Here is a 23084-nt window from a genome sequence, read left to right as displayed (position 1 = left end):
AATTTAAAACATAATTTAATATTTACATCATTACAAACTAGATATTATTACATATATTAAAGTCAGCTATAACTTTTTAAAAAATTATAATCGTAAAATAAAATTTTATGTAGCCACAAAGTGGTCACTAATGATAAAGTGGAAAGTCTTTCCTATAAATAAAGTCTGTCTTCATCCTTACAAGCCAACAGCATACGTGGTTCTCCATGTGCAAAGTTGTGCAAAGTTAGGTAAACATTGGTCTTTTTCTATTGTGACCTTGAAGAAATGGTTTTATTATTAATAACTAAATATTGATTCGGTTCGGTTTGATTCGATTTGGTTCATTTACACTCTTTAAGGAAATTCAATCTAATATTTTGATCACTCCAACTTCAATCAAAAGATTCTCTCTTTAGTTTTTAACCGTATATTTTCTTTTAAATTTGATGGAAAAAAAAGGGGTTTTTTAATTTTTTTTTTTAAAATACATACAATTATTATTTAATTATGTTAAGACAAATGGTTCTCTTATTCTATGAGACACAGTGTGTGTCTTGCAATTATTTGCATGTCTTAATTATTCAATCTTCTCCAGCTAAACGACAAATTTCTCTCTTCTAACCATTTTCAACTGACAAAAGTTGTTTGGTGTGTAGGCCTTTTGACACGAGCAACAGTGTCTTTTTTGTATCCAATGAATGAACCCATTGTTGGGGCTTACCCACAAGATTCTTTCCCTTCATCAGGATAGAAAAAAATGCCGGAAAAAATGCTCCATTTACCCACCAGGCGTCCTGCATGAAGACTATCACAGGAGTCAAGCTAGACTTATGCCAAAACCTCAAGACTATCACTAGGAGTGTGATAGGACATGTTGACTGGAAAAACAATTACAAAGGAGAGTCCAGAATCCAGCATCCTAGTCCAAAGCAAGAAACGTGTTGGAAGAGGGTAGTTCTGAAAGTTCTTGTTCAATTTCTGGAAACATTAATCGAGAGTACAGCAACCATGTACTGTAGCAACACAATTTAATCACAACAAAAGTTTATCATTCATACATTTTTCAAGGCTAGGCCTTTAATAGAGTTGATACTACTAAAGAGTTTAAACATGTGTTGAATCCATCCAACCGGGCTGATTTTCGGACAATGCTGGCAGAGCAATATCAGCAGATGAAAACTGAAAACGTTTTATGAGGATTAGCTCCAGGGAATCATGACTTTTCCATTTCTTGCATGAAAAGAATAAGAAGCATGATCAAAGCACTGCCATTTGGTAACGTGGCCATCAGCTTATGCACCATAATCCATGCCTTTAGATCTACTAATATACTGAATCGACAAACTCGTAGGACATACAACAACAAATTGCCATATTCCTCACAATTCCTTCCTTCTTAGCTAAAAAGCCTTCCTCGAATTAGTAGTACAAATTGTTCATACCTTGCATGCCATGGTAATGAAAGGTAGGGTGTGTATGTACCCAACTACCAGACAGGACAAAAAGATATTATTCTTATTTAAATCCAATTGGCATAATGGGACTCCGTTTTGTAACTCCTAACATTCATCTTCCTTCCCCTTTTTCAGAAGCTATAGATTCACATATCAGAGGGCAAAAATCCTATCAACTTCTACTTCTGAATTAGTTAAGTCAGAATGATGCCAAGAGTTGGATCCACTCCTCCTTGAATTCTTTCCCCTCTTCCTTCTAGTCCTCTTGGATTTCACCACATAGTAAGTCATGGTGCCAAGAACCCCAGCCATTATCAGACCCCCTACAACTGTAACCAAAATTGCTGCCCACTTATGTCTCCGGCCAACCACTATATAAGAGGAGGCCATAAAAGCAACTGAAGTACAGACAGAAGCCAACCACATCAATTTGTTAATCACTTCCACTACCTGTTTCTCTGCTTTCGTTTCACCTCTAACCAATGTAATTTGAACAACCACAACAGCCAAAGAAGTGAAGAGAGCAATGGCATTGAAGATGAAGAAGATTTTGAAAGAAGGGGACCTTACAACCACAGCAACTCCACTATTTTCATCTCCTCCAGGCACAGTAAATATAGCTGCAAAGGCAACAGTTGCAAATAGAACAGCCACCACAGTTACTGAATTGGTGGCATTGTTGATTCCTTCTCGATGGAGTTTCCTAAGTTCCTTTGAAATATTATGCACATTTTTGTTGGTTCTTTTGGTTTGTTCAAGCTGGGTATGGACATCTTTCTTAATTTGGGTCACTGTCTGCCTCAACTCATCTCTTGGCTGATTCAGCTCGTTAGCTCTGAGGGCACCATAGCGAGAAAGGCAGCTCTTTATATCTGAGGATTCCGCAGAGAGAGGAAGCCCCTCAGCTATGTCAAGGGCTGTTTTATGGTCTCTGTTGAGTGCATTAACATTTGAGTCAGGAAGGGACAACAACTCGTTTACTATCTGCAAGGAAATGAGAATATTCAATAATATGAAACTGTATGGTAAAAATTGTAAGGAAAAACACTAAATACAGGAGATTGGCGGTACATGTGAACATAAAAAAAAACTCATCGTATAATGTGTAGACAGATACATAAGGAGGAGTGATATAATATAGAAAGCCTAAACTAATACATCATAAAGTCGGGACACATGACAGTCTACTACTCACAGTAATCTAAATTAGTATCAAAACAAGCCTTACATAAACCATTTACTAAATAAATTGATGTTTAGAACTGAAATATTCGGTTGAATAGATATATACATGACAACCTCATCTATCTCTCGACATTCAACCTTGTCTTTTTGATATGCCATACATGTTAGTCAAACTCTTTCAAGGATGCTACTGCTGTGCAAAAGTGTGGAAAGGTCTTAATGAAAATAAACTTGCGTTGCTAAATAATATGCCACTGACCACTTAAATGATGGTAAACTATTGACATTTTCAGAGGATGTATAACAATAAAAAAGTATGCAGCATCAATGAGACATATACTTCTACATCTAAAGCGAGAAATGAAAAGGAAGTGAGCGAATAGTTATACCTCTGCTCTCTTTTTTCTTGTGGCTACATGTAATGCTGTGTTACCAAACTTGTCTGGAAGCATTACAATAGCAGCATCTGCCTCAAGAAGCAACTTCACCACCTCACAGTTCTGTCCTTTTACCGCCATGTGCAATGCGGTCTGCCCTTTCTTGTCAGTTCTTCTTGCTAACTGTGCATCTTTGCTGAGCAAAGCTTTTACAATATCTACATGCCCCTGTCGAGCAGCTAGATGCAGTGCATTTTTCCCATTTGATCTGGTACTCTCTAGCAAGCTACCATCCCTTGACAACAGCTCATTAACTACTTCAGTATGCCCTTTGGTAGCTGCAGAGATAAGAGGGGTTGCATTTGATGGCCCTAACGTTTGGCATAGACCAGGGTCATGATCTAAGAGCACTTGGACAATAGCTGCAAGGAAACAAAGAACCAGTGTGACTGTTCCAGCTTAGTATCTATAGAACACAATTGAAATAGGACCATAAATTCCACAACTGGTAGCCTGTACAAATGCAAACCAATAGCTAAGGAACTTATTCCTTCACCAGCTATAATCCATATCATACAAGAACACTATGATGAAAGATTGTCCTGACAGTTGAAAGAGGAAAATGTACTGACAAGATGTTTATAGTATATAAAATAAATGTCATAATAACAAGCATAGTGAAAGGTGGTAGACTGTCTAGAGGGAGTTAAATACTAAGGCGCAACTTTCATGCCCTAAACATTTTGCAAGCATGTTCATAATCGATAATATTGCTGTTATATTGAAATTATATTGTTCCAAAAGTACCGTAGGCCAGCACTTGTCATATAAGAACATACAATGGTTCAGGAGAACATATGTAGTCCTTTGCTTTTAACAACTTCTGTTTCCAAATGATCTTAACTTTTTTTATTACTTATTAAAAAAAAACCTACCTAAAAGGAATTGAATTGACTATGACATACATTGTAGATGAAATTAACCATAGGCAGTGAAGTAAAAATAGTTCATTTCTTTTGGTTCTAAACTTCCTCCTCCCTTCTTCCTACATTTCCCAAGCTATCAAACATGGCTTAATTATCAAAATTATTCAACAGTCTTTGACACCCACTTGAACTAGTACTTTTACTAAACGTCTTCTTTGCAAGAACTCAGATCAGAACTGCCCACGTACAATTAAAGAACTCAACCAACCAATCCAAATCAAACAACACTACATGCAAAATCATATAACCAAAAGCTCAAGATTATTACCATAGTGCCCTTGGCTCGCAGCAATATGCAAGGGATCAAACCCAGCTTTAGTCTTCTGAGTAAGCGTCTCTTTATTTGAGTATTTTAGCAACTCCTTGACAACATCAAGATGCCCTTTGTCTGCAGCACTAAACAAGGCTGTCTCTCCCAACTCATTCACCTCATTTACCACACTTGCCTGTATCTCTGAGACTTCCAAATCAAAATCTTCCCCACTCGCAGTCTTCATCATCTGTGAATCAATGTCAGCAAGAATCTGCTTTACAGCCGCCAGATCACCACGCTGTGCTGCCAAGTGCAGCTCAGTGTCATTATGGCGTCCTGTTACCTGTTTCACATATTTCTTTTTGCCTGCTTGATCAATCCGCTTGCCAGAATTTGACAGGACCAGAGCTGGGGCTGTTGTCGTAGAGGATGGTGACGGTGTTTCTGCAGTACCAGAACTAGAACTGGTGAGGCTACTGGACATCCTGTCAATACGCTTGGCAGAATTGCATAGAACCAGAGCTGGTGCCGTTGCAAAAGAGGAGGGCGATGGTGTTGCTGAATGTTCCGTGATACAAGAACTGGAACTGGTGAGGCTACTGCTCATCCTATCAATACGCTTGCCAGAATTCGACAGGATCAGGGCTGTGGGTGTTGCTGTTGAGGATGGTGATGGTGTGGGTGAAGCTTCCATGAGGGTATTCTGACTCAGCTGCGGAGTCGCTAGTCCTTTCTCCAAATCCCTCGCTCCACCTAAACAATCAATCAGTTAATCAAACTAATCATGCAACTAATCACAATTTTCTTTCATCTTCAACAATCCTTCATAGAAATGATACAACTAACCCCACCAACCGACAAAGCTAGAAAAAAGTTTCTTTTCTCAGCTCCTATCAATCAATCGATCACAAAAAATGATGCCATCTCCCCTTGCTTCACCTTAACAACTCATCTATTTTTTCTAATTTCACTAAGATGGATGAAGATATAAATTTGATAGCTCACACTAAATTCTCTAAGCTCCATAAAATTCAATATTCTTTAAGACAGTAAAATTAAGCTAAAATTCAATTAAAAAATTAAAAATGAAAAAAAACCCCTTTTTTGAGCTGAATTAAGTTGATTTCCTATTTCTTAAAAGAACCCAGTAAGTGTTTTGAAGAAAGAATCAATACCCAGAATTAAAAGGTGAACTTTAAAGCTAAACGAACAACCTTTATTAGAAAAAAAAAATGAAAGACGAAGGATGATGAAAATTTAAAGATGGGTCAAACGAGAGTCAACAACGTTACCTTCTTGGATTGGAGATGAGGCCATGGTTGAAGAAGAAGAAGAAGAACAGAGAGAAGCAAAGCAGGGAATGAAAATAGAGAGTGATGAGGAGACTAATATTTTATAAATAAAACAAAAGGTAAAAGACAAGCGAACAGGGGAGAAGGTGCAGAGAAATGAGTAAAAAAGAAAAATGTCCGAGAGCAGGGGCTGGCGGAGGAAGGTGTTTGGAAATTTCTTTGTCTTTTTTCTTTTTTTTTTTATAGAAAATAAAAGAAAGAAATATTAGGCATTGGATTAGAATTTTTTATTTTCTAATTTAATTTTTGGGTGTCTTTAATTTCCAGGTCAGGAATCTTTCACTTTCTTACTCCCAAATTTTCAAGCCTGTGGACTCTGGTTGTTTAAATTGACTTTGCTGTCAATGGGAATGTGATTGTACATATAAGCACTGTTTACTCTACCCATAGTTTGGTCTGTCATAATGAAAAATAAAATAAATTAAATATTTTTATAACATTAATTAAAACAAATTAAATTTTAAAAAAAATTGAATTGATTAAATATTGAATTAGTTTGATCGGTTTATTTTAGATACAAAATTTAAATTTTGTTATTTTTATTTTTTACAAATTATAATATTAAAATTTATAAATTTAATTCATAATTATAAAATATACAAACAATATAAACATAAAAAATGTTTTTTCATTTACATAATTATGTCTTTTCACATAAATTATCAAATTAAAATTAAAAATTTTACATATTTTTTAAATTTAAATATATATAATATTAGTTTGATTTTTTGATCGATTCAGTTTAAAAATTTAAAGATTGAAAACTAATCAAATAAATCATTTGGATTAAATTTTTTGAACCAATAGACCCAATAGACCAATCGAATCTAATCATTTTGCTCAAATTGTATTCGGTTCAGTCAGATCATTGATCTAATCCAATTGAAAAAAATAATTTTTTTTTTTACTATTTTGGTTCGAAAATCACAAAATTTTCAAATCTAACAATGTTAAATATGTTGATTTAGGAAAATTGCTTTACGTCTTCTAAAAATATAAAATCATTTCTCAAGCAGAGCTTTCATCTTTTCCTATTTTTCCTTTTTTATGACTCTAAAAAAATAAATTTCTTGCATAATTGATAAATATTGACATTTTTATAATGTCATAGTGAAAATTTGTTGAAAATGAATTAGGATGAAAAATACTTTTTATAGAGTGATCGAAATACAAAATATATTTTTGACAATTTATTCAAATAATAAAAAAATTAGGTTTGTTAGTCAAGTGTTTCTCACAAAAATTCTTTCATAAAATTAATTTCAAATTACCAAACAGAGCACTTGAAAACAAAATAATAATACACTACTTTTTTTAATAGATTTTTGTTAAGGGAAGATATTTTTGTTTGATTATTATTAATATTATTGCTGTATAAGTGTCCAATCCAACAAATTACTAGCTAATCACTAATAAAATTATAACAAATTATAACTCTAACATACACATATGAGAAAATTTGACACTAATTAAACACAAAAAAAAAAGATAAAATAGTATTTTTCTTTTGTTAAAATAGAAGCAAATTAAAGAGAGGGTTTGCTTTCCTAATAATCTAAAAGCAGAGAGGATGATACTTTATTGGTTAAGATTTAATCAATTTTTTATACTAAATAATTTTAAATTTAATCTAAAGATATTTTTCTGTATAAATTTTTTTAATTAAGATTAATTTTAATGCACAATGTTCATTGTATATAACATATTTATGTTATTAGTTTATAGATGATGTACTGTTAGTGTATATAGATTTTATACATTGTCACTTAATCATAAATGTACAAAATAAAAATTAACAATTGTTTTTTTCTTATAAAAATTCCTTCCCTTTTCCTCAAAAAGAATTACATTTTATGCCAAATTAATATTTTTCACTCATGATAAATTCACATATAGACACCTGAAAAATAAATTAAAGAAATTATTAAACAACATAAAACTTGCTAATATTGGAAAATATATTAAAACATTATTGGATGACTTTGCATATTTGTGGCCTAATCCCATAGTCCAATTAGGCAAAGACATGAAAATTTTTGGTGCTTATATTTACTTTTTCCAATATTTGGCTTTCCTTTTGGCATCTTTCCTGTTGTGCCTCTCACTATCATGGACAATGTAAGGACATGCCAAAATGGAATGAGCATTATTGTGATGGAGATTCATGCAATCTAAGCATCTTGCCTCCTCTTTATAATAAAATGTTATAATATTGAAAAAAAAACCCTTAATTATTTAAAAAATTTAAATTAAATTTTTATTTTTTATTATATTTAATCAAATTTTTATATTTTTATTTCAAATCAAATAAATTTTATTAAATAATTGTCATGATTTATACCAACTTATGAGGTATTATCCATTTTGATTGAAACAAGTATATAGTTGATATATAATTCATAACTCCTGTTGGAACTTATGACGTCCTTTTTTGATATGGAATCCATGGCTCTTCATTAGGTGTAATATTCTCATTGAGATTCACGGTACTTCGTTGAGATCATGATACTAATATTTGATTAAGTATAATTAATCAAAATATTATTTACTTATTTTTATTTTATATTGTTTAATATTGATGTAATACGTTGACATATCATGATAAATGTACATAATAACATGATCTCTGTGTATAAAACCAACAACTAACATTTTAATTAATATAATTAATCAATAAAAAAAGTATATTAATCCAAAGTAAGATTAAAAAGTAAAAATTTATTTAAATTTTATGAATAATATAAGAAATGTTAGAATTTTCTTCTTTCTTTTTGTATCGGCCTTGAGCATGGGCCTTATTCTCCTAGTCATTTTCCTTAGCCCAAGCGTGACACGTTCATTCTTTTGGTACTCCTTAGCCCAAACTTGAAAAGTTAAAATAAAAAGCCTTGTAACTGAGAGATAAGAAGCAAAGAACTTTGTAACTAAGAATTAATGGGGCAGTTTCCCGAAGGAACAGCCCTCCAAAAATAGGCGTATGCCGCTGTAAGGGACAAGCACACGGTATTCTTTAGTAAAAGGCGAAAGAATAGTTCGCTCTGTGCTTATCGCACGGCTCCGTGCTTATCCTCTCGCCTTTGAGCTTTGTTTTTAAAATGTTTGCCGGGATGCCGTTGGGATTTGTTTTGGAATGTGGGATGTTGCCACATCTTCCCCGCTCACTCTGCTGCCAAGCCTCACCCATCTCTCTCCATCACATTTTCCTCTCATTTTTCAAGCTTGATCTAATGCAATATCAGCACATTTTAGTTCTATTCTAAGAGCCTTTTTCCTTTCATTGAAGTATTTTTTTCATGAAAATGGATGTTGAAAACCAAGATTACTTGCTTTCATTGTGCAACTCACCACTCCTAGTACTACTAGCTCACACACTTTCTTCACATTGACTCTAACTTTTAGAGCTCTATCCCAATGTATCTACTCATTCCTAGGCATTTTCAATGGCATTTGCTGCTCCATTGAAGAGTTCACTCCACTAAAAGTATCACATAAATCCAGTAATACTCCAATTTCCTAAGATGAACACGCATATTTTCATCTACTTTCCTTGAGCTATGAGTCCATTGAATATCGAATTAAATTCAATTTGGTGAGTTTGGTTCAATGATTAAGACAACAACTCTATCTGTGGACCAAAGCTGAAATAAAACCCATCCCACTTCTTGCAGTATGTGGCCAGTTTTTGCTTCTTTAGAACCATCTGAATCAAGAGAAATCAGATTAAAACATCATGACTTTTTTTTTTGCAAGGCATTCACGAACTTTCATGGACAATCAGGAATGAAGCATTTCTTTCCAGGGAAACATCAGCAAACACATTCAAAAACCAGAAAATATTGGAAGATATACCCCCTAATAGATGCTGGTATATCAATCCAATATTCCCTCAGAAGACTTCCCCTATTCGAGTAGGATTAACAAAATGCCTTAAGCATGGGTATTGAAACAAAAACAGAAAAACATCATTATTAATGTAGTTTTGGTAGGCAGACAAACTGTTTCATCATATTCGCAAATGTATGTTTGAGGTGGAAATGTTGGTTGTCACACCCTAATTAACAAATTATTTTAGTAAAAGGTGAAAGCATTAGTTCCCACTGTGCTCACTGCACGGCGCCATGCTTGCTAGCGTTCACTTTTAAATAGAAAAGTGTGTGCCTATATATCTCTTGCAGCTTTCATCATTGAGGGGCTTGAAGGCAATCACCAACGGGCAAGAGTCACTTGTCTATCATGTCTTTGGTTATTGCTGTCATAAATGTTTATCCGTACTACTTCTCAATTCAATATAGCTTGGTAGTTTCTGCAGCTCAATGGAGTATGGTGAAGCCTTTGTTTGTGCTCAGTTGATTGATGACATGTTAGGATGGCTTGGCTGGCCTGGCAAATTAAAGCTTTCAAATTGGTTTAATGGTTAAAAATGAAAGTCCAGAGGCCTATTTCATTGAGGTAAATCGTGTTTGCAGAAGTGGTTCTCCTATATATCTCCACTTGTCCTCAGAATTTCTGCTCGTACGTATTTGAGTAGTTTAGAATCATTAAGAGGGCAGAGGGTTGAAAAGGAGGGAATGCAACGTTTCCTCCTCTCTTTTAGGCTGAAGTAGGTATAGGGTCCTATCCTCATTAAGGGTACTAGGCACAATTAATGAGGTTTGTTTTCTCCAGACATTGGTGCATCACGCCCAGGCTTGGACTGGCTATTGTCTACTAACTTTTGGCAATAATTTAAATTAAATTAATCTTTACTCAGTGCCGCACGGTAGGTTTTCAGGTGTAGAGCGACCAACTTGAACCGAAAAATTTAAGCAACCTAACTGGGCAGCTGGTCCACTTTAATGTCGAGAATTTATTGTGCATCAGAGAGAGGACCTCATAGTGGATGCGAAAAGGTCTTGACTCTTGAATCAAACAGGAGGAGAGCCGGTCATGTGGCCAACATGAATCAAGAGTTTTTTCCTTGTCTCCAATCTGTTTCTCTTTCCTGTGATCACATAGGTGCTATTCCAACTTTTCTTTCTGTTTTTTTTTTTCTTTTATGAATGTTAGGTTAGATTTTAATGGAGGAAGAAATCTTCGGACAGAATGTTTTTATAGTAGAACTTTCTTTCTTTTTGTTCTAGAACTAGAATACAAGCAACAACAACAATATGCTAGATGAAATGCAAACATAAACTTTATCACAACATTAATGTAATTGAAAAATAAATACAGAAACTTTATGATAGCACTAACATGGTAGAAATGTGAAATGGGTTACACTTGTCCTGGTGATATGTTCTAGACAATGGCAACTTCTTATTCAAGAATGAAACCTAATGCAACAAATGGGAGGAGTTTAAAACATAAATATAGAAATCCGAAAATGCAGGAAAGATTGATTTTTCTAGTCAATCCTAACAAAGTTCAAACACTCATCATTGATCCAGCTATACTTCTCTGCAAAAGGGTTTACCAGGTTTTCCCTGGAGACGGGGTAACGATCTAAAGAGTCTTCCCATACGTTAGAGTCTTCCAAGTCCTTTGTTACCTCCCAAACACAGTTGTTGCACATGAAACCTGCTCCAAGGCTGATCATCAGGATCCTGTCACCTTTCTTGAGCCTCTTCTTGGCTTCCATATAACCTAAAACATACCACAGGCCGCCAGCTGATGTGTTTCCAAACCGGTGAAGTGCCATTCTAGATGGCTCAAGATCATATTCACTGAGCCCTAAACTCATTCCAAGACCATCAATCACTGCCCTTCCACCAGGATGAATACAGAAATGCTCAATACCAGTCTTGAGATTCAAACCTGCTCTTGCTGATTCAAGAGTTGAGCTTTTTCTCTTACTTTTGCAGAGAGATACTATAGCAAACCGAAGTAGTTCACTTATTGGTAAGATTTTGGGTACCAAAACTTTAAGATTCAAGGTAAAAGCTTTAGCAGCAGCTTTTGTTAGGCTTCTTGTGAGAAGAAAACCCTGGTACCCTTGCTCATCTTCAATTTGCATGCAGCATCCATATGCTTCATCATTTGCGCCCATATTGGTTCGTACTGAATGGCTTAATTTCATCAGAGCTTGACGCTTCAGAGATCTTTTGTTCGTCAAGAGCACCGAACACCCTCCAGATCGAAACAGGCAGTTAGACAGCATCATGGATTTTTCTTTGCCACAGTACCAATGTGGACCTATTGTTTCTGTACTCACAACGATTGCGAATGCATTCTTGTGTGTCTTGAACAAGTGCTGCACGAGGTCTACAGCTACCATGCTTGCACTACAACCCATTCCGGAGAGGCTGAAGGCTTTAATGTTATCCCTCATCTTGTATCGGTTCACAATTCGAGCTGTTAAGGAGGGTGCTGGAGAAAACAGTGACACATCCACAACGAGTATATCTATCTCGGATGGAGAGACTCCAGTCTTGGCAAAGAGCTTGTCAAGTGTGTCAAACATAATCTCATCCATCTCTAAGTGTGCATCCTCTAGAGTGGGAGTTTCTTCTCTGCCGGCAAGGACATTTCTTGGGCCATAAGTTTCTTCACCAAGACCTGAATTGACCATGGTCTGTAAGAGAAACCTATACTGGTCTAGACCAAGATTCTTGTTCCTCATGACAACTCTTACACAGGCTTCAGTGTCAAGCTTTCTGTCGTCACTAGCCTTGTAACACTCATACGCTAACATGTAGCAGCATTGGTTTCTCATTTGAAAAACCCTCTTATAGAAGTAGGAGATTATGCAGAAAAATAACGAAAAACATATTGTTATGAAAAGCTCCATTGAGTGAGACACAGAGAGGAGAGAGGAAACTATATATTTCTATGAGGCTCTGTTTGTGGAAATGATACATGCTGTTTATTTATAGTACTCTTTTGATCCTTTGCCATCCACTTTACACCCTCAAACCAGATCATGAGATAATATTATCTTGAAATTTTTATTTAACTTGCTCTTTCAACATTTAAAAGCAATAACATTTTCAACAACCCCCATCTATTGGTACAGCTGTAGCTTGTTAGTAGGCAGACCTCAGTTTAATTGGGAGGTGAAAACCTTGATGAGCATCGATTTCTTCTTTTCTTTTTCGTTTATTTTTCTGTGAAATGGAAGACTAAGAATTAAATGTCGAGAGCAGCATTATTGACTATCAAACTCATCTAGGAAACCAATGACTGATTCCTATTTTCCTTTCATAAATGAGGCCATCAGGTTGCATGAGATGGTACCAATAACCATGTCCACTATCAAGATGACTTGACTATAAGAGTGTTAAAAACAGCCATTATTTCACAATTACTAGCTCAATTCATTTTCGCACCTTACAATTATGTCCACCACATGGCTTGTAACAGAACAGTCTTGCACATAAATTTTGCATAACATTGGTAAAAAGGATGAAGGAAAATGGTAGCTAAAGATCAGTAGAAATCAAGTCACATAAAGAAAAGAAATTGTATATCTGCATGATATGACATGGTGATTCTACTTAATTACACATTGTACAGCAACTAAGGTGAATATCTGGTATCTTACTTTCATTTAGTTAATGGCCTGCTTGAACATACATAGGATGCTACATTCCATGACCGGTCAGATTGGTGAAGTCTGGTTCATTTCAATGCCTGGCTCATGTAGTTTAGTAGACAATGTATTTAACCGTTTTGTATTTGCTATCTTGTTTTTTTCCAGTCTTCAACAATGTCATTGACCTTTTCCACACTGGTTTCTGCTTGATGTTGGAGTGCTGCAGCTGCAGCAGGTGTACCTTTCATTGAAGCAAACACAACCAAGAATTAGATTCCATCTCTTTTTTTTGGGTTTTCCAGATTTCTACCAAGATGGAAGCAAAAGAAATGAAAATGACAAATGGAAAACTTTTGTTTATCTGTCAATTCATAGTAGTTAGGTGGAAGGGGAGATTGGAAGCTTGGGGAATTAATCAAGATCAATTATTCAAAGGCCAGAAACAATTTTTCGCTGGTAAAATAAATGGCAACAGAATCAGATCTTATTCACATGATATTATTTTTGCTGGCTAGTAAAATTTTTTGTTGTGATTAGGCTGTAAATTTATTAAAGAGGGTTGGTTTTATGAGAAATTTATGGATATTTTTTATCTTTAAGCAAAAACTCTATTGAAAAAAGCACTGGCCAAAAATATCCTTTAACATACTTGAAAGATACTGAATTAAAGAGATTAATAGCTGGAACTGATCCTTATCTGTTCATATCATGGTCTTTAACCACTTCATAACTGTAGGAGCCCTCTTTTTCCATCCATTTTCACAATACAAAAAGAAAAGAAGTCATCCTATCTAGGGTAAGTGTGTAACAGTGAAGGCATAGAGCCTGGTGCCTTTAATGATAATAATGAATCAGTGGTTGAAAGTTTTAAACTTCTTTCATTTCTGTTACTGCTATGGAAGCTGGAGCTAATCAAGTTGCAGGTTCAGAAAAGAAACCAGTACTCTAACTGACACATTGAGAAACTTCCTTCATGTGCCCATAGTTTTGGAGGCGTAACCAGTTCTTTCTTCTTAGCCACTAATTTTGTCAGTTTGGTGTTTGTGAGGCTTCAAAAACCTGATATAGCACTTTCCCACTTAAACTTTGAAAACCTTAGCAAATTTTTGTTAACTAGACTTTCCTTGAACACAAAGGAAAAGTAACTACAATTTCCTTCCCAGTGATATTCAGATGAGAAACATAACATTATTAACAAAAACCATCCAAGCAGATTCTAAGGAGAACCCGGATTTTCTGATCCTCAAACTTTTAGTGCATCTAATAGATGTATTTTACATGAACTGGATAGGCGGTTATCAGTTTTTAGCATCCCATAGACCAAAGTGATGGTAAGTAAGAAACTTTAAGGTTTTAAAATATTTTGTAGAGCACAGAAAGGGTTAAAGTTTCTGCTAAAGAAGAACATTTTGCATATAGAAGTAATGATCTTAAGCAGGCAAGAGGAAAATATTATGCTTTGAATTGGATATTTAAAATCTTGGCAAAGGACAAAGAAGCTACTGCAGCTGAGTGCCACAGCCCCCAAGGCGCTGATATCCTTAACTAGCCATATGTAACTTTTGGCCCTCTTAAATGACTTGCCTCCGATGGCAAGTTTACTTGTCTCGTTTAATTTTAACAATTATATCCCAACAGTAGTGCTGTAGTGCTGTTATTTCAATTAATATTTTCCAAAAAAGAAAAGGGTAAAGCTGTAGAATCAACAATTTGAAGAATAGTTCACATCCTCGTCTTGGAGAATGGACATTTCAAACATATGCTGGTTTTCCTGGACATGGGTAAACTGGTGTTTAATAATACATAATCAATTAAGTTGATCAGAAAGATCAGCTCATAAATGAGCAAAAGGATCATAGACAATCTTTGAACTAGAGCTTGCAATTGGCAAATGATGATTGGCTGGCCCATATCTCTTTCTGATTTATAGATTCCAAACCAAGAATCCTGGTTTGCTGCCTCGATATCTATTTGTCATGCCTGGGCTCATTCACCCAACCGTATTTCTCCAGGAAAGAAGTGTTGGCTGTGGATTTTACAGGATAGAGACCTATGCAGTCTTCCCAGACATTGACATCCTCCAAGTCCCTCATTACCTCCCATACGCAGTTGTTACACTTGAAACCTGCTCCAAGACTGATCATTAAAATTCTGTCACCTTTCTTCAGCCTCTTTTTAGCTTCCGTGTAACTTAAGACATACCAGAGTCCAGCAGCTGAAGTGTTGCCAAATCGGTGAAGTGCCATTCGAGTTGGCTCAAGATCATATTCGTTGAGCCCTAAGCTTCGGCCCATTGCATCAATTACTGCCCTTCCACCAGGATGAATACAGAAGTGCTCAACGCCAGACTTAAGATTCAAAGCTGCTCCTGCTGCTTCAGGAGCTGAGGTTTTGCTCTTACTTCTCCAATAAGATACTACTGCATAGCGAACAAGTTCCCTTAGCGGTAACATTTTGGGTACTAGAACTCGGAGATTCATGGTTACAGCTTTAGCAGCAGCCTTTGGCAGGTTTTTAGTGAGGAAGAAACCACAGTAGCCTTGTGCGTCTTCGATTCTGGTGCAGCTTTCATACGCTTCATCACTCGAGCCAGCATGGATTCGAACCGAATGTTTTAGCTTCAGCATGGCCTGATGCTTTAGAGCTCTTTTGTTTGTCAAGAGTAAGGAACACCCTCCCAATCGGAACAGGATATTGGGGAGCATCATGGATCTCTCTTTGCCACGATACCAATTTGGACTCAAAGATTCTGAACTCACAATAACTGCAAACGCATTCTTGTATGTCTTGAACAAATTCTGGACAAGATCAACAGCTATAACACTTGCACTACAACCCATTCCAGAGAGGTTGAAGACCTTAATATCTTCCCTCATCTTGTAACGGTTGATCACTCGAGCCGGTAAAGAGGGTGCTGAAGTGATCATTGAGACAGTGACAACAAGAATATCAATCTCTGATGGAGAAACTCCTGTTTTAACAAAGAGTTTGTCAAGAGTGCCAAAGACTATATCATCAATCTCTGAAAGTGCATCTGAAAGGGTTGGAGATTCTTCTGTGCCAGCAATGACATTTCTTGGGCCGTAAGTTTCTTCACCAATGCCTGCATTGACCATAGCTTGTAGAAGAAACCTGTACTGTTCCAGACCAAGATTTTTGTTCCTCATGATGAGCTTCCCACAGGTTTCAGTGTCAAGCTTCCTGTCCTCAGGAGCCTTGTAACACTCATAGGCCAAGATGTAGCAGTACTGGTTTCTCATTTGCAAAAACAACTTACAAATGAAGAACACGATGCAGTAAAGAAATATAAGACATATAGTCATGAAGAGCTCCATTGAAAAAAGAGAAAAGAGAAGGAAAGTTTTCTCCTCTTGTTTAATTTGGAGCTTGTACAAGTACTATGTGACCTTGATGTATGGAAACCCTTCCCTCTATTTATAGCACTTCAGTTTCCATCTTTCTTCTTTACGCTTAAAAAGAAATCCTAATTTGCTGTTTGGATTTGATCTTCTTTTATCTATTTAGGTGAGGAAGATGGACTTTTCAAATAAGGCTTGAACATCCTCAACAACTCCTTGCATGGGAATGGTATGAGCATTAACTAGGTTTTGGTAGAGTAGGAGATAGCAGTTACATTAAGAGAGCAGCACATGGACAATGCAACTAGAAAAATGGGGTGATTGGATGGAGAGAAAAGAATCAAGGAAAAACTGAAAACTCCTTCTAGAAATTAAGTTTAGGACAATATTTGACAACCCATGGTTATACAACTATATGTGAATGAACCAATTTCAATGATATTGATGTTCATTGTGTCCCTTGACTTTTAACTCCATAATCAAATGGCTGTAACCAATTGTATTAATAATTACTAGGAAACTTCCTTCTAATATTGGGTATGAGCTAATCCAACACAAGGAGAAGTAAAATATGAATTGAAGACTGATATTATTCTTTTCTATGTAAGTAATTTTACCAAATAACTTAGATAAATATATAAAGAAAAAGAAAGTATGCAAGAGGTCAATAGTACTGATACAACTAGTGCAGGATAGTCTAAGTTCAACCAAACTGCAAATTTAATGAGTTCTGTTAGACATATTACATCATGTTACAGCTGTTTTTAATAATCAGAATGAAGCTGAACATTAGGAAAGGTAGACTTAGACTTACAAGTAGCTGTTCACACAGTTTAGCAAAAGAGAAACAGAAGAATTAAAGTAGATATTTTCTTATCGATATTCTTTGCAGGCATATCCATAGCTATAGATCTGTCCACACTCATGGATGGAGCCTAAGTAAGTTCCTAGCACATGGATTTCTCTGCTCTGGTTTTAGCCTGTTGTTTTCATCCGCAGAGTTAGGATTTCGCGTTTGAGGGACGAACTGGAAGTAGGTCGATAGTGGGGTCTTAGATAGTGAGATTTGAAAAATAATTCTAATACAATAAGTTTTACTTTATTCTATAAATTTATTAAAATTAGTTGTCAAAGATTTACTTTAATCTATAATTGTTATTGAGGCATCTCATCAAACTAAAAATTTATTATAAAAACAAAATTATAAAATTTTACAATTTTTTATAAGACGAATCTCGTACGAATTCTCTATTCCTTCCGTCACTCTATTAGTGGTTACGGTAAACCGAAATAAATTTATGAGCTTATTTTTCGTTGACTCGTAAAACATTTTTCTTGAAAAAATTTTTTATAAAATATTTCAGTATCTTGTTATTTATTTCTTGTAAATCATTAATACTCGTTTCCTTTATTTTGCGAAATCAAATTAGAATCTCAAATTTCAACTACCTCTCACGTCGCTGTTGGGAACAAACTCTGGCTACTTTATATGACCCATCAAGATGCGCAAGTGGGGGAAGCCATTAAGTTTCTTCTCAGCAGACATGCCATTAAGTTTCGTCACTGCTCCAAGATACTGATGTGATATTATTTACTTCCATTTACAAAATTACCATATTATAATATTTTAATCATACAATCATGACATATTATAATTTACTGTAACCAACCCCTTGTTTAGGAAAAAAAAATACTATTTGATATATTTATAAATATAATAATAACCAAATCTATTTTTGGTAAATTTTATCTATACTTTTTGTAGTTTTAACTTTTTTCACCTAATATACTATAGTTTTTTTTTCTCAATTAGCATCCTGTGATAACTTCCTGATGTATCAAACTTAATTAATTATATTAAGTATCTCAGAATATAACATGTGGACCATGCAAGTTATTTATTTTACGGATGATTTTATGTAAAATAAACTTAATTATTAAATTAAGTGCAATTAAATGATAAACGTTTGGTTATTCATTCACTATCAATAATGAAAAATCATGTGAACTGGTTGATGTACTGGTTGAGCGATTAACTAATACATAATTAAGTTAACCCAAAGTAAAGTTTTTTTGTAATTATTATCGTATACCAATAATGCTGCAAATTGCCAACCCTAATTGCTTCCCAATAAATATGGAATTATTTGTCACTATTTATTGTTTTTATTAATTAAAGACAGCTAAACAACCAAGGACCACGTTTTCCTTTGCTTTTTTTTTTTTTCGGTTAAAAGCCGTAATTAATATGTATGTTTATGTGGGTGGTTTTTTCCATGCAAATTGATCTGTCATTGGTTGTCAAAATGTTCGGTATTTAACATAAAAAGAAAAAAAATGTTACAATGCTTAAAAAATATTTTTTAACTATTTAAAAAAAATTTATTATTTTATTATATCAAATTTTTATATTTTTATTTTAAACTAAATAAATTCTACAACTAACTTTTGAATATCATTCGTTTTTTTATGTTATGTGATGTTGACTTAACATATTGACATATCATGATAGATAATGATGTGACGTGTTAATGATATTGTGTGACATTTTTGTTGGATATTTTCAAAAATAATAATAAAAGAAGGAAAAAAAGAAAGTATTTTAACAATTATGATTATTCAAGACTTATATTTGTTTAAACAATTATGGTGGAAAAATAACAATTATGTTTGTTGAAAAATAGACAATTGTGTCTATTGAAAACAAACCTTTGTGTCCGTTGAGAAGAGGATCTTTGCCTATAAATAGACTTTTTTTTTGGACAAAAGAAACACAAAAAACAAAAAACAACAATATCTCATTCCTTTTTCAACATTCTCCAAATTTTTTCTATCATTTTGCTGTAGAGAAATTTTATAAAAGTTAGGTAATCTTGTCATACATTAATGAATGCTAATGGATTGAATTCGTCATAGCAAAACACAGTCAATCATTGGATTTCATTATATCTTCGAGGTTTATACGCTAGTAACTTTTATGTACGTTATAAGTGGGACAAATAAAATTTTAATGAATGTGACATTGATACACGGTCTGAAAGCCATTTCCTAATTTCCTAGTTCTGTTTTCTAACAATTTTTACTCTCATGTCAATGCTTATTGGATATAAAAATGACAAATATCATTTTTACTGACGATAATTAATTAATCATTAATCACATTAATTTATTTGATTTAAAATAAAAAATATAAAAACTTATTTTCTACTACATACAAAAATATTAAATTATTCAAATATTTGACAATTAAACTATTACTAAAATATTTAAAAAAATCGATACATTTATTATTTATTATTTATTATCTTTCATAAGCCGTTTGTGAGCAGTCAAATGACTGTTAATAGTTTGGGGATTCTCGTTATTATTGATGGGACTATATCGACCTTTGACGGCTTCGCCTTGTAGGAAAAGGAATTCATTCATTGCTAATATCGATTAATTGATATGTTAAGTCCAAAACTATTCATTTCCTCTCGGATTCAACAATCCCATTAATTGATGTTAATTAACATTACAATAAAATTAATTAAAATATTTGTGTTAAATAAAGGGACTAACTTTCCCTCATTAACGAACTTCACCAAATCCTACAATTCTTTTAAGAACATGAAGTATTATCTCCCAACCACTTGGCATCAATCTAATTTAAATTGTAAGAATAAGATTAGAATGTTATCACACATCTATTTAATTATTATATTTTTATCATGTTCAATAAATATCTAAAAAGTGTTCTTATATATTGAACAACACGGTTATGTATGTCGTAACGTGCGAGTCCGAAAACCCGACCGCTAGACGTGGAATGATTTTGAAGTCGCCATCAATTTTTTTTTCTAGGTGTGATTGGCCACCCTATTTTGTCATACTCAATGAAATACTAAATTAATTTTAGATCCGTCGAAAGAACGATAAATTGGTCTACATATCCTTTAAATTTAGGTTCGAGAGTACGGTTACGCACGGGGAAGGATTAGCACCCTCGTGACACCCGTTCCACAAACGGTACAATTTAATCATATATTATTCTAACCCATTAATTTTATTCTTATGTTTTCTTAATTGTTATTTATTTATTTAATCTTTTATTAGAATATTTTATTTCATTTTTTATGGGTTTAACATGCACATGATGCAATTGTGAAATGCGTGGCATAAAATCGGGATAATGCCAAATGAAAATCCTTTATTGAGTGTACTTTTCGAATCCGCCCATCGTACTAGTGAGATCCAGAAGTATTCTCTCACTTAGGGAAATACCTTAGCAACTCGCCTTCGCAAGTTTACTTGGCAAATCCCATCATCAGGATAGTCGTTTGTGAGTAAAAAATAATATTTTCATGAATGCAAATCTTAATACGAGTAAAAGCCTTTTATTAAAGATATTTCTCCGGACCCTCCCATCGTACTGATGGAGTTTAGAGGTATCTTTTCACCTAGGGAGTTTACCGATGAAACTCGTCTTCGCAAGCTTTCTCGAAAAGTCCCATCATCGGGGTTTAGACCTGTATACAGAATATATCTATATGCCATGACATTTAACAATGCGACCATGATATGTGATGCACTCATAAGTTTTATGTTCGTTTCTTATTTTCCACGAAATTTACTACTTCTTCTTTGTGTGTGTTTATTATAAACAAATAATTTACGTTTATTGATTATTTTTGTATAACCATTTCTATGTCGATATATATTTTACTATATAGGTACTTATTTATTATACGAAACTCAAAAATCAAATTTTTAGACCAAGTATTATTTTTTTTATTATTCGTAATTTGTTATTTATGCATATGTGTTTTCCACTTTCGTATTATTATGATCAACAAATTTATTTGTATCATTAATTTTCTATTTATTTTGTGTTGTACATTTTGATTAATTGGCGATTGAACATATAGTTTTTACTTCATTTAAAATTTGGAACATTAGAATTCCAAATTAGGACCCTCCCATCGTACTGGTGGAGTCTTACTAGAAACCCTTAACCTAGGGAAGTTTACTCGGAATTGCGACTTCTCACGCTCCGAATGGACATCCCATTATCGGTCTTGATCCCAAATCAAACATTATATTTTTATACTTAATAATTTCATGCTAGATCTCATTCTTTTTTATTTTATTTTCATTTATTTATTTATTAACTTTTTAAGCCAAACCTAATTATAAATATATATTTTTTATTTTTGCTAATTTACTTAACCTATTTTCCTATAATGGTTTAAAATTAAGCCAAAATCACATTTTAATTAGGCAAAATGAGCTAGATCCAAAATCAAATAAAATAGATCCACAAGCAAAAAGGCAAAGGTTATACCTCTCTGGGCTAAGATTGGCCCAGCTCGAAGGCCCACAGAAGGCCCAAATCCGCTTGCACCAAGTCCACTCCCTTAGGTCCACAAGGCAGAGCTCAAAACGCACCGTTTTGGGTGCTTGTTTGGCAGACTGTAATACTTCAAAACGATGTCGTTTTGAAGATCCTAAACCTAAGTATTTAAACCTTCGTTTTCCCTTCTCCTCTCATTTTCTACCCTCTTTTTCTCTCTCTAGTCGTAACCCTTTCTGCCTTCTCTCTAAAAAATTTTCCCTCTCTTTTTCTCTCTTTCTCTTGTGGCCGACAAAAGCTTTTCTTCCTCTCTCATTGCCATCGGCGTCTCTCCTTTCCCTCTCTCTTTCTTTTTCTTTTCCTTCTTTCTCTCTTTTCTTTTCTTTCCTTTTCTCTCTTTCTCTTTCTCCCTGCCGACGTCTTCTCTCACTGCCGACGCCTTTTCCTTTCCTCTCTCTCTTCGGCGCCGCTTGGCTCTTCCTTTCTTCTCTCTTTTCTCTCATCCAAAAGCTCAAACTCTCTCCCCAAAACAGCCGCACAAAACCCCCAAAATCTCCCCTAAAAAAACCAATTAAAATTCTCTTAAGATGAGCCAAAAATCACTCAAAAGCCCCAACCATTCTCTCTTTCTCATTATACATATTTCCTGATTTTTTTTTATTTTTTTTGTATTTTTGGATTTGTGGATTGAGGTTTTTTTGTAGCTAGAGACTAGGGATTTTTGATTGATTCTGGTTTTTTACTGCTAGAGACTCTTAGGGATTTTGATTGCCGATTCTCTCTGGTTTTTTGTTCTAAAAAAATTTGTTTTTCTCCTCCCCAAATCGGTTCGAAGCCCTCCTTTTTAAGAACTGGATTGTCCAAAAATTTGGACAATCCAGAGGAGAAATCATGCTCTTCTGAGCATGATTTCATAAGGCTCTGACAAATAGAAGGGGTTGGTAGCCGGAGCCCGGAGGTGACCACTCCTCCCAAAATCCGGCTACCTTTCAGGGGTATTAATGCCCTGTAATGATGGACTAGAGAAGGGGTTGAGCACACGTTCAGTTCTTTCCCTTTTTTTTCATTTTTTAATTTATTTCTTATTTTATTTTATTATTTTTTTGTTTTTTTAATTATATTTCATTATCATATATTTTTTTATTTTTGAAATAGGTGTCTACAATGTAAAGATGATAGCATTTCTTTTCCTTGTCCATTTTCTTTTGTCCACCTATATTTATTAATTACCTCCATTTAAGCTATATTTTTGTTCAAGTTAATTTAACATGTGTGTGCCATAATAAGTGCAACA

At 34.3% G+C, this 23084-nt stretch overlaps 3 protein-coding genes across 3 annotated transcripts; all 3 read right to left on the bottom strand.

Moving 5' to 3' along the window:
* LOC18586265 (ankyrin repeat-containing protein At3g12360) lies at window positions 935-5717 on the bottom strand. Its single transcript, XM_007009519.2, has 4 exons — window positions 5530-5717; window positions 4253-4990; window positions 3011-3420; window positions 935-2420 (listed from the first exon to the last, which is right to left on the bottom strand). Exons 1-4 carry the CDS (start codon window positions 5552-5554, stop codon window positions 1590-1592), a joined length of 2004 nt encoding a protein of 667 aa, XP_007009581.2. The 5' UTR covers window positions 5555-5717; the 3' UTR covers window positions 935-1589.
* On the bottom strand, window positions 10745-12454 carry LOC18586264 (3-ketoacyl-CoA synthase 19). The gene has a single exon (XM_018128614.1). The coding sequence runs from the start codon at window positions 12353-12355 to the stop codon at window positions 10973-10975; it is 1383 nt and encodes a 460-aa protein (XP_017984103.1). The 5' UTR covers window positions 12356-12454; the 3' UTR covers window positions 10745-10972.
* Window positions 14724-16550, bottom strand: LOC18586263 (3-ketoacyl-CoA synthase 19). The gene has a single exon (XM_007009517.2). It carries the CDS (start codon window positions 16432-16434, stop codon window positions 15067-15069), a length of 1368 nt encoding a protein of 455 aa, XP_007009579.2. The 5' UTR covers window positions 16435-16550; the 3' UTR covers window positions 14724-15066.

Source organism: Theobroma cacao, chromosome 10 (genome assembly GCF_000208745.1).
Source record: "Theobroma cacao cultivar B97-61/B2 chromosome 10, Criollo_cocoa_genome_V2, whole genome shotgun sequence".
NCBI lineage: Eukaryota > Viridiplantae > Streptophyta > Magnoliopsida > Malvales > Malvaceae > Theobroma > Theobroma cacao.
The sequence above is the reverse complement of the archived record's forward strand: the minus strand, read 5'-3'. Positions and strand labels throughout refer to the sequence as shown.

What these genes read in the sequence shown, in the direction of transcription:
- LOC18586265 (XM_007009519.2), bottom strand. Translation starts at nt 5,554, where the DNA reads ATGGCCTCATCTCCAATCCAAGAAG. An exon ending in CTCATCTCCAATCCAAGAAG is followed by an intron (nt 4,991 to 5,529) that starts GTAACGTTGTTG and finishes TTGATTGTTTAG; the next exon opens with GTGGAGCGAGGGATTTGGAG. An exon ending in TGCGAGCCAAGGGCACTATG is followed by an intron (nt 3,421 to 4,252) that starts GTAATAATCTTG and finishes GTTTCCTTGCAG; the next exon opens with CTATTGTCCAAGTGCTCTTA.
- LOC18586264 (XM_018128614.1), bottom strand. Translation starts at nt 12,355, where the DNA reads ATGGAGCTTTTCATAACAATATGTTTTTCGTTATTTTTCTGCATAATC.
- LOC18586263 (XM_007009517.2), bottom strand. Translation starts at nt 16,434, where the DNA reads ATGGAGCTCTTCATGACTATATGTCTTATATTTCTTTACTGCATCGTG.